Here is a 12823-nt window from a genome sequence, read left to right as displayed (position 1 = left end):
AACTTTTATACGTGTGATTTTTATGAAGAAATTGAATAGTATAAGAAAAGTATAATAATGGACCTAACTTTGTTACTTGCTTCAATATCACAATAAGAATCAAAGTCAAGGAAAATATAATGCAGTTTGTGTTGTATGGTAAAGCCAATTCGAATATTCATAATCATCAATTTTATTTACATTATTAACCCTCCTCAGACAAATTACAACTTGGCCATGCATGCATATGAAAAGCTCAAACATAGCATGAATAATGTATATGAAAAAAAAAAGTATCACAACAAGCTGTTTTATGCCCCAAAACTTGTTACATTGAAATAGTATATTTTTTACACTTTGCATATATCTTCATTTTCATTTATCAAAGAAAAAATATTACATACTCCATCTAGTCCTTCATATTAAAAAAATATTAAAAACATGAAAACCAATATAATGATTAGAAATAGTAATTTGTTTTAGGGTTTTTACATCCATTTATATTAAAAACACAAACATTAAATAAATGTTTAAAAAGGAAATGCAATTTAATTCCGATCATACGTAAAAGAGAAATGTGTTTAAAGTTCCTTTAAAATTAAACATTTTCATTTTTTTTTGTTTTTATAAAAAAAATCATTAAATAATAGTCCCTTTAAAGTTAGAAATGTTAATTTTTGGTATCTCATGCAATTTAGCGATGGTTTCTACAATTTAACAACTGAATTAACGATAATTTTTAACGACAGTTTACCATTTAGAGATCGAATTAGCAACGATTTTATTATGAGGGACTAAAAGTTAAAATTTCTAACTTTAGAGGAATAATTCTTTGACGAATATTTTTAGAGGGACTAAAAATAAAAATACATACATTTAAAATAACTTTAAACTTATTTAACCATATAGTTAAACTTTACGATTAGTATTTTACTTCGATCCTAAGATATATATTTTATAAACTAAATAAAATCTAAGACATACAATAATATCAATAAGTTGAAGATATAGAACATAATCTAATCACTTTTCTCTTTAAATACAATGATGAATAATATCTCAAACATCACATTTTAATAGCTTAATGTTTAGTAGAGTATTTTTCTATTAGCTGAATGAATCCGTTAATATCAAATGAGTTTATACAAATAAGAGAATGTTCATGTACCATACTCTTTTTATCAACTATGATTATTGAAATATTTGCAACAAAAAGGGACACGTGTATGACTAATGTGACCATACATTGACTCTATACTAATTAAATCGTTTAATTATCCAACACTATAAATCTATAACCTTAGCAATAAATAAGCAAAACATACATAATAATAGTAAGATAAGGTAGTATAAAAATTTGGTACGTAAGAAAGACAAGAAAAATAATTATAATGTAAAAAATAAAAAAAGAAATTTAAGTTTTACAAGTATAGTAAAGAAAATAGAAAAGAAAGAAAGAATACGCAATAGAAGAGAATCCCAATTTCTATATCACAATAACTCATATATGCATCAAAAAAGTATCCATACACATGTGTATGTGGAACCCCACCACTTTCAAAACAAAAACCCATAAACCATACACCTCATCGATTCTTCTCAATTCTCACCAACAAAATATTGGTACCTTACCTTCACCGGTTATTACTTTACTCATGCATGACATGGATACATGTACATACATTGCATGATTTGCATTGCATACATGTATCATTTGGAGTATATATACACCTTCCAGTCACTCTAACTAACCGCTGCATCACTCTTTCTTCAATTTATTTTTCACATAAATTCTGCATTTAGTTTCATGATTCTGCAAAACTCCTCACTGCATTAAAACTTTCGTAATTTGCACGGTGTTTCAAGAATGGGAGGTATCAGTCTTGAAGAGATCAAGAACGAGAACGTTGATCTGGTATGTTCATTCTTTTTTTTCATGAAAATTCTGTATCTGATCTTTTGACCGACTAATCAGCGTATCAGTCTCAATAAAATCAGAGCAAAATTCTGTATAGACTAATACAACGTAGAAATTGTTAACACCTGATTTCAACTTTCATCAACAATCTTCAATCTCCATATGAATCATCATGCTAATATTTGGATTTTATTTTGTTAATTATCAAACTAGTCACGAAAATTTCATGAGATTACTATTCATATCAGCTTGTTATGTTTTGCCGCGTCAATATAAATTCCGTTTTAAGTAACTACTTACGCTAACTAACTTTCTACACTTTATTTCACGCGCCTTGTTGCGCGCGTGTATCAAACTTTCTCTATTTTATTTTGAATTTTGTTGAATTTGAATTCATGATTTTCAATTGAAACGTTTTCAGGAACGGATTCCGGTGGAGGAAGTGTTTGAGCAGCTGAAATGTTCGAAAGAAGGTTTATCGTCCGACGAAGGAGCGAATCGGCTTCAAGTTTTTGGTCCGAACAAATTGGAAGAGAAAAAGGAGAGCAAGTTTTTGAAGTTTTTAGGGTTTATGTGGAATCCTTTGTCATGGGTTATGGAAGCTGCTGCTATTATGGCGATTGCTTTGGCTAATGGAAGTGGAAGACCTCCGGATTGGCAGGATTTTGTTGGTATTATTTCTCTGTTGGTTATTAATTCAACTATCAGTTTCATTGAAGAGAATAATGCTGGAAATGCTGCTGCTGCTCTCATGGCTGGTTTGGCCCCCAAAACAAGGGTATAATTATTTCTAAAATATATTGCTATTTCTGTTTTTTTTTTTTTAAACTTTGTTTGCATGCATTGATTGGTGAGTGAATAGTTATTTTGATCTTTGTAGCACTGACATCTCTGGAAAAAATGTGTCGGTGTTCGTGTCGACGACACGATACCGACACTTCTGATTACGTTCAAATTATTTATTTTTTTCAAATTATTACCAGTGTTGATATGTCTTTGTCAATTTCAGTGTTGTGTCTGGTGCCCGTGTCTGTGTCGGTACTTCATAGATTTTGATACTTAAATATGTGAGAAAATAGTCCTTCTATGAAGCATGGACCACGGAAACCGGACACGGCACTGACACGCCGACGTCAATAATAATTTGAAAAAAATAAATAAATTTAATGTAATCACAAGTGCGAGTGTTGTGTTGGTGCTACAGAGGTCATTGCTGTATACAAACATACGTAAATGTGCTTTTTGTTAATCATTTTGATTCTTGAATGTGTTTTTGTTAGTTAGTTTTGAGAGATTATAATGTCAGTGTATCAAACTTTTATATGACAAAATGACTGTTTACTCCAAATTTGTTCTTGAAACTGTAAGATTAGATCAATCTAATTCATCATGTTATCGATATTCTAAAATGATTTTTGAAATTGTAAAGTTATTCGTGCCTAGGTTGGTATTTGTTGTGACTGGAATGATATTAAGTCGATAATATATGGGATGAATTTGAAAGTGACTGATTGATTTTAAGGATTTATTCGATAGCTGATCCCCCAGAGAGAGGGAGGGACTTGATTAACATTTTGCAATTCTAGGGATATTTTTGAAATATTGATAATACGGGGATGAGATTGATAGAACCCTACAATTTCAAGAACCAACTTGGATATTTACTTGGTGTTTGGGGCTCTATATGTTTATTTTCTTTATTAATTGATGTTAATTTACTTTTCTTGTAACAAAAATTGTAGGTTCTCAGAGATGGTCGCTGGTCTGAAGAAGATGCTGCAATTTTAGTCCCTGGTGACATAATCAGCATTAAATTAGGAGATATCATTCCTGCGGATGCTCGTCTTCTTGAGGGTGATGCTTTGAGTGTTGATCAGTCGGCTTTAACTGGAGAATCTCTTCCGGCTACGAAGAATCCCTCGGATGAAGTCTTTTCTGGATCAACTGTTAAGAAAGGTGAGATTGAAGCAGTTGTTATTGCTACCGGAGTGCATACATTTTTCGGCAAAGCTGCTCACCTTGTTGACAACACAAACCAAGTTGGTCACTTTCAGAAAGTCCTCACAGCAATTGGTAACTTCTGCATTTGCTCAATTGCTGTTGGAATACTGATTGAACTCGTTGTCATGTATCCGATTCAACACCGCAAGTATAGAGATGGAATTGACAATCTTTTGGTTCTATTGATCGGTGGAATTCCAATTGCCATGCCTACTGTTTTGTCTGTTACTATGGCTATCGGTTCACACAGGCTTTCTCAGCAAGGTGCAATTACAAAGAGAATGACAGCTATTGAGGAAATGGCAGGAATGGATGTTCTCTGCAGTGACAAAACCGGAACTCTGACCTTAAATAAGTTGTCTGTTGATAAAAACTTGATCGAGGTTTTTGCTAAGAATGTAGAGAAGGATTATGTTATCCTTCTTGCAGCAAGGGCTTCTAGGACTGAGAATCAGGATGCAATAGATGCTGCAATTGTTGGGATGCTTGCTGATCCAAAGGAGGTAAATAAATATGCCTAAACGCTCTATCTTCTTTTTTTAACAGTAGGATCGAACTGCACATCAACTACCTGCGCTAGACCCCATGGTTTATCTTTGTGATAGTGGATTTTAGGATGAAGATAAAATAAATCTAACTTATAGTTTTGATTTTACAGGCACGAGCTGGTGTCAGGGAGATTCACTTTTTTCCATTCAACCCAGTAGACAAGAGAACTGCTTTAACCTACATTGACTCTGATGGAAATTGGCATCGATCAAGCAAAGGTGCTCCTGAGCAGGTAAAATATTTGTTTTGATGGAAGTGATGCCACCATATTGGCACCATATGATTATGATCATGAAGATACTGATCGATATTTTTTCCTGGATTAGATATTGAACCTCTGCAACTGCAAAGAGGATGTCAGGAAAAAAGCTCATTCCGTAATTGACAAGTTTGCTGAGCGTGGACTCCGTTCTTTGGGTGTTGCTAGACAGGTCTAGAAATTTGATATTACTGTTAGCATTTATAGTTGATTCGACTTATTTGAATATCCTAATTTTATTGCTACTATTAAATGATCTGTTTATAACAGGAAGTACCTGAGAAAAATAAAGATAGCCCTGGTGCACCATGGCAATTTGTTGGTCTGTTACCACTATTTGATCCTCCTAGGCATGATAGTGCTGAAACCATCACAAGAGCTCTGAACCTTGGTGTGAACGTTAAGATGATTACTGGTAAGATTTGAGGTTCTTTCTTGTAGTTCATATTTCATATCATAAATGAATCATGTAGCTTAAACATTGTTTTGGATTTCACATTCTCTAGGTGATCAGCTTGCCATTGCCAAGGAAACTGGCCGAAGGCTTGGGATGGGAACAAACATGTATCCATCTTCGTCATTACTCGGTCAAAGCAAGGATGCTGCTGTTGCAGCTCTTCCAGTTGATGAGTTGATCGAGAAGGCTGATGGATTTGCTGGAGTATTTCCTGGTAGGTCCTTCATTATGATAATGATGATAACATCATCAATTACATTGTTTTCAATTATGTCAAACATCATGAAACTTCTGGTACCTTACAACTATAAAATTACATTTTGAAAACATGTTAATTGTGATTATCTCATCATGTGACATGGCAGAACACAAATATGAGATCGTAAAGAGGCTGCAAGAGAGGAAACATATATGTGGAATGACAGGTGATGGTGTCAACGATGCTCCTGCATTAAAGAGAGCAGATATTGGAATTGCTGTTGCTGACGCTACAGATGCTGCTAGAGGTGCTTCTGATATTGTCCTTACTGAACCTGGTCTGAGTGTCATTATAAGTGCAGTGCTTACCAGCAGGGCAATTTTCCAAAGGATGAAGAACTATACTGTTAGTTTTCTTCCTTGCTTGATTTAATTGCTTAATTTCATTTAAAAATCTTTAGCATTCTTAACAGAGAATATTGATTGCTGCAGATCTATGCTGTGTCAATCACCATTCGTATTGTGGTAAGTGCAAAAAATGTTTAATTCCTAAGAAAATGTCAACTTCTTTTCCATACTTATGTACACGGATCATACAATTCATGTGATCTATTCTTCATTTTGCCAGTTTGGTTTCATGTTCATCGCGTTGATCTGGAAGTTTGATTTTGCACCCTTCATGGTGTTGATTATCGCCATACTGAATGATGGTGAGAAAATTTTTGATTGACCTTTGTAGTTTACTTCAATTATTTGTGAAGAATGTTAATTTAACTTCATTCACCCTTATGCCAATAGGTACCATTATGACAATATCCAAGGATAGAGTGAAACCATCTCCACTTCCAGACAGTTGGAAATTGAAAGAGATATTTGCTACTGGTGTTGTGCTAGGTAGCTACATGGCACTAATGACAGTAGTATTTTTCTGGCTCATGAAGGATACCGACTTCTTCTCGGTAATAATTTATACTTCGTGGTTCCTTCAATACTATCATCTAGTAGCAAAAATTTTAAGAACCCTGAACACATTTTCCATTATTGCAGGACAAGTTTGGTGTGAGGTCTATCAGAAAAAACCCTGAAGAAATGATGGCGGCCCTCTACCTACAAGTCAGTATTATAAGCCAGGCTCTAATTTTTGTCACCAGGTCCCGTAGCTGGTCCTTTTTGGAAAGACCTGGTCTTCTCCTATTGGGTGCTTTTATGATTGCTCAGCTGGTAATCTTCAACCTATTACTTTCTTATCATCAACTTTGTATATAAATTTGCTTCTATCTCTTATGATTTTATTATCGGGGGCAGTGTCATTGTTTTGTCAAAAACTAGCTGTCAATGATCACCTTTGTTCCTCGTTTCCTCTTCACAACCACCACTAAAAAGATGTACACTGCATCGCTAACTAATAACTAAAATAAGATTTTGAAATGTTAATGTGGAAATTGAATGAACTCAATTATTCAGTGGCCTTAGAAAGAAATAGTTATTGGCATAATACAAGGGTAAAGTGAGTATAATTTAGAATCTAGGAGCTTCTGTATCATCTGGTAACACAATTTATTGATTAATTACAATAACTTGTTTCATGGTTTACAGGTGGCAACTTTTATAGCAGTATATGCCAATTGGGGCTTTGCGAGAATTCAGGGAATGGGATGGGGTTGGGCTGGTGTAATCTGGGTGTACAGTCTAGTGACATATTTCCCTCTTGATATACTCAAATTCATAATCCGCTATGTTCTAAGTGGCAAAGCTTGGGATAATCTTTTGGAGAACAAGGTAATTACTTTCAAGTGTAATAATTATTTTTTTACCAGTATACTCCTAATTATGTTACATCTTTTTCTACGACCCGTAATAGCTACTATGATGAAAACATACACTAATTTTCTTTCATGAAGAGTAAACTTGTAAAACAATAAGAAATTTCATACTATAATAATTTTCTTAATGTCTATCATTTAGGCAACGAGTCTATATTTGAGGCTGTGTTATATTACTATTAGTTGCATTATTGATCTTGATCAAGAGATTTAAAGATTCAAATTCTATTTTATGTTTTCTAACTACAGACTGCTTTCACAACAAAGAAAGACTACGGCAAAGAAGAGAGAGAAGCACAGTGGGCAACTGCTCAGAGGACTCTCCATGGTCTTCAGTCACCTGAAACAACCAACCTTTTCAATGACAAGAATAGCTACAGGGAGCTTTCTGAGATTGCTGAGCAAGCCAAGAGACGCGCTGAGGTTGCACGGTAAGTTCGTTAGTCTGTGCCTGAAAGGATTCAATAAGTGATTTGAACGTTGAGGATGATAGAATAAATTATTTATAAGTGATTCTTAAATTTGTTCACAGGCTTAGGGAGCTTCATACTCTTAAGGGTCATGTTGAATCAGTCGTGAAGCTTAAGGGACTCGATATTGACACGATGCAACAACATTACACTGTTTAAGGAGCTTGGACAACCTTCAAGAAGAACAGGGTTATTTGATGTTCAAGAAGCAAAAACAAGAAATATAGTGGTGAAGACTAAAGTTAATGTTCTGTCTTTAGATTAGGTTGAAGGGTCCTTTTGTGAAAGTTTGAATGGTTACTCCTATATGCCAGTAGCTAGAGGAGATACAATTCTCTTAGGTACCAAATAACATGGTTGATAGGATTTACTTGCGTCTTAGTTTTGGAAATGTTAGTGACGTTAAGGTCACATAAAGCTCTATATTTTTTAGCTGAACAAAACTCAAAAGTTCGACCTTGAGTAATGTTGTTCAATAATGAATGAATGCAATCTTTTGGTCTCTTTTACATGCCTCTATTTCATGTCTAGTCTAAAAAGAATAAGAGGATGAGAAAGATATTTAGTTACTTCAACAAAGTGGGAAACAAGTGTTTGATAATTTATCAACAAAAAAAAAACGTGTAGTCGGTTTCTTTGACCTTCTCGTTACCTCACTCCTTAACTCTCTACCTGCAACTATATCTTTATGACGAGTAGGTCAGTCATTGTGCCCTAATGTACTTTCTCTAAGATAGCAGCAATGACGCATTAGAGAGATGGTGAACTTCAATGCCAAGAAAGTATTCTAGCTGACCACAGTCTTTGAGTAAAAAAGGGAGATTTAATTTGGTGATAAGTTGTTGAATGAATGCTTTGGATGTTCCAGTAATGATTATATCATCAACAACATAGACCATCACAGAGGTATAGTGAGATGGAGTGTGAATCATAAAGAGTGAAAGGTTGCACTTCCTAGCTCTGAATTTTAAGCCTATCAAACCAGGCTATTGGGGTTTGTTTAATTTCATATAGCGCCTTATTGAGCTGGCAAACTAGGGCAGGACGTTCATTTTCAAAATCAGGGGTTGAACCATATGCACGCTTCCTCATTTAGAAAACCATTTACAAATGCATTATTGACATCGAGTTATTGTATTTGCTCATTTTAAGATATGGATAAATTAAGCACTCTTCTGACACTAACAAGTTTGACTATTGGAGAGAAAGTATTTGTGTAGTCAAAACCTTCAACTTCAAGTTTGACTATTGGAGAGAAAGTATTTGTGTAGTCAAAACCTTCAACTTCATGAAAACACTTGGCCACCATCACGCCCTTGTACTTATTAATTGTGTCATCGGGTTTCTTCTCAACTTTGAACTCCCATTTTCATCCAATGGGTTGTCTACGTGAAAGAGGAGGAACCAATGTCCATGTGTTGTTATTCATGAGAGCCTCATATTCTTAGAGATTTTTTTTTTTAATCCCCACAGGGGAGAACCTCATGCGAAAACCCAAAATTACTCCTACTTCGGAAATGCATTTTCAAAGTTATTTTTTTTGAAAATTTATTTATAAACCTCCTAACCTTCTTGGCTACCTCCGGCGAAAATCTCAAAATGCCCCTATATTTCGAAAATGCATTTACGAAATCACTTTTTTTTTGAAAAAAATTGATTTCGGAAATGCATTTACGAAATCACTTTTTTTTTTTGAAAAAAATTGATTTCGGAAGTGCACTTCCGAAAACACTTTATTTTTATGAAAAAAAAATGTGTTTTTGGAGATGCATTTCCGAAAACACCCTTTTTTCCAATAAAAAAAAAGGTGAATTCGGAGATGCACTTCCAAATTCATCCCCTGGAATATTTCGGAAGTACACTTCCGAAATATTGTCTAATACAGAAAACAAAAATCAAGGTGAATCAATTGTTTTAATAATATAATTAATTTGTATTAATTAAAATTATATAATTACCAAGATTAGATTAAAATTAATTGATTATATAATTGCCTGATAAAATTAATTGATTAATTTCCAAGATTAAATTAAGTGTTCTTTAAAAAAATAAACTGTTGTATTCAATTATATTTATGTTAATTCTTTTCATTTTGGTACTTTAATTCTATACAAAAAAACTTTAAATTAGTAAAAATAATTATTCAATCTTTTCTTTTCAAATATTAATTCTTTCCATTTTGATAAAACTTTAAAATATTATTATTCTCTTAATTTAATTGTTTATTTTTTAATCATTATTTATTTTTTTAATATATATTTTATCAACGATATGTCATTAAATAATCATTAGAACATATAAATTAATAAAAAAATTTATATATATTTTAATATACTGAATATACAAGTATCGTGAGTATTTTATATACCATTGATAAAACTTTAAAATATTATTATTTTACTAATTTAATTATTTATAACTTTAATCTTTATTAATTAATTTTTTAACTATTATTAACTATTTAAAAAGTAAATAGTTGAATTATTAAATAAATTATTTATAAAATTGTAACTATTTAAATAAATTATTGAGATTATCTAAAAGTTATTACTTTAATTATAAAATAGCTAAATTATAAATATAAATAGTTTAATAGTTAATTACAAAATATAATTTTAACTTTAATTAAAATTATTACGTTAATTATAAAATATCTAAAAGTAATAAAATTTATAAAAAAAATACAATTAAAATTTTAATTTTAACAATTAAAACTTAACTCAAATTTATAAATAAATTAATAAAATTTAAAAATTAAATAGGAAAATTATTAAACTAATAATAATTTAAATTTGTATTGATGAAATGTCATAAAAAAATCATTTGAAATACACAAGTGCACCACGTGAAACTTTGCAAAAAAAATTAAAATTAAAATAGTAGCAAATAATTTAGAGGAATCAAAATTTATATTTTTTTTAATATACTAAAAATAATAGTTGATAGATTCAAAAGAATAAAGAAACAAAGTATTAAAATGAAAAAAAATTATTAATTGATAGAAATAAAATAAACTGAATATGGCAGTTTTTGGGTCATTCTAATATAATAAATTCATTCTAATTTTGTGTATCATTATTAATTCAATATAACAAATTTCCAAAATTATTAACATATCTTTTTTTATTCTAAAAGGAATGTACTTATTCCATTTATAAGATGTTTTATTTGATCGGTCCAAAATTGGAAATGGTTGTTCCCTATAATTAAAATCGATATATTTGTCTTTATTAACTAATAAATAGTATAAATCTTTGAAGATCTTAATTTTAAACCACCATTTCAAAATAATTTTATACTTCAAAAGTGCGTTTTTTCGGAAGTGTACTTCCGAAATCCCAAAAAATGGAATTTCGGAAATGCATTTCCGAATTCTGTAAAAATTTGAAAAAAAAATTATTTCAAAAATACATTTCCGAAGTAGAGATATTTAGGGGTTTTCGCTGGGGGTCAGCCCCATAGGGAGGTGAAGAAAGAAATTCTCTTTTTTTTTCCAAATTTTTTTAGAATTTAGAAATGCATTTCCGAAATCATCAAATTGGGGTGTTTTCGAAGATGCATTTCCGAAAACACCTTTTTCACATTTTTGGGTTATTTCGGAGATACATCTCCGAAATATGCAAAAATTATTTTTTATTTTGTTTTTCTTACACTTTTTGTTTTTTAGTCCTGTATGAAAAATTAAACAACAACAACGCTCGTAGTAAATAGTGTTTGATATGAATAAAATATAACTCGAATAAAATAAGCGACATATTTATATAAAATACTAATATTATATATACTACTAATGGTGTACGAAAGTGTACGTAAATGTCAAGAAATACAAGCCGAATACAATAAAGTCAAAGAAAAACAAACCAGCACTCCCTACTGAGTATGCCTAACCCTAACGCCCTGGGACCTCCTCTGCCTGGTATATGTCGTCGCACCGCCCGCGTCGTCGACCATCCTCTCCACGACTGCAACCGCCTCTAGACCTTCGTGCGCAATGATACCTCGATCCAATGCGTCTCAGCCAAGCATCTCTATCCGATGGCATATCGGAAGAAGATCAATGGCATGGTTATCCTCAGCCTGTGGTTCTCCAAGATCTCCTCATATGCTGGCCTAGGAGCGCTGGGAGCGTCGGGTGTCATCAGAGGATGTGACACCCGATAGAACCATGTCACGTACCCCTCTACACAATGCCACTTCTGGGTGCCTGCATGCGACGATACTCCTTCGGACCAAATGATGCGCCCAGACCTCAAATATGGCAGTGAGCTCCACTCGGGTAACTGTGTCGGGAGTATCCTCAAAGGGTGACCTCGGTATCATCTGCACACGTCTAAACTGCCGCATGCACCACTCCGGCAGATACCTCACCATGGTGTTGGCCCCGCATGCCAACCAGCCAGAGTATAACGCGATGCGGTCAAATGGGACAACAACAGTGTAGTCATTAAATGGCGTTCAACGAATGTCATCGTGAGTTTTGCGGTCGAGGTACCCGCGATATGGTCCCACTACGTTGTTCCCCCTTTGGAGAACGTATCGGGCGGCCCTGGGCAAAGCGCCATCGTACGCAGGATCAATGGCGAAGCCGTGGATGCGAGGGAAGTAGGAGATGATCCAGCCCTGAAAGACAAACACGATAATGTATTAAAAATAAATATGAACCATAAATAAATGTGTAACAATTAAAAGAAAACGTACCGTCAAGAGTATGGAAGATCCAGTCAACTTCTTGGTCCTCCAGTTGGAGGCTTCATTTAGCTTTTGGTATAGGTATACCAGGATAGCTGACCCCCAGTTCCACTGGTGAATGGTAGTCTGGTCCATGAAGTAGCGGAGATAAGTCACGTCAACGTAGGTTGCACTCTTGTCCACAAAGACTGCAGTGCCTACCAAGAACATGAACCAGCACCAGAGAGCGCAGGCACGGTGATACTCCGTAAAAAGCTCGTCCCCCTCCTGCTCGGACTCGGCCGCCGCCACCAAGTGGTTCTCATATAGCTCTCTCAAGCTGGAGAACCGGATATGGGCCCCATTCGTCGTCCGGCAGTCATAGTCAGCCATGTTTGGGTCCATACCCAAATAATCGACCATCCACTCGATCGCCTCAATCCTCTGTATCCGGGAATGGTGCAGTAGTCTCCCTCTGATCGGCAGGTGGAGCAGACAATG

At 33.8% G+C, this 12823-nt stretch overlaps 1 protein-coding gene across 1 annotated transcript; it reads left to right on the top strand.

Annotated features, from left to right (window-relative positions):
• The first annotated feature begins 1726 nt into the window (after positions 1–1726).
• LOC131660526 (plasma membrane ATPase 4-like) lies at positions 1727–8163 on the top strand. Its single transcript, XM_058929777.1, has 15 exons — positions 1727–1894; positions 2319–2675; positions 3640–4401; positions 4557–4679; positions 4774–4878; positions 4977–5121; positions 5213–5377; positions 5529–5767; positions 5854–5886; positions 5990–6071; positions 6160–6320; positions 6409–6582; positions 6958–7140; positions 7434–7615; positions 7717–8163. Exons 1-15 carry the CDS (start codon positions 1847–1849, stop codon positions 7811–7813), a joined length of 2856 nt encoding a protein of 951 aa, XP_058785760.1. The 5' UTR covers positions 1727–1846; the 3' UTR covers positions 7814–8163.
• Positions 8164–12823: the final 4660 nt, after the last annotated feature.

The sequence above is a fragment of the Vicia villosa genome, linkage group LG3 (assembly GCF_029867415.1).
Source record: "Vicia villosa cultivar HV-30 ecotype Madison, WI linkage group LG3, Vvil1.0, whole genome shotgun sequence".
In the NCBI taxonomy this organism is placed as follows: domain Eukaryota; kingdom Viridiplantae; phylum Streptophyta; class Magnoliopsida; order Fabales; family Fabaceae; genus Vicia; species Vicia villosa.
The sequence above is the reverse complement of the archived record's forward strand: the minus strand, read 5'-3'. Positions and strand labels throughout refer to the sequence as shown.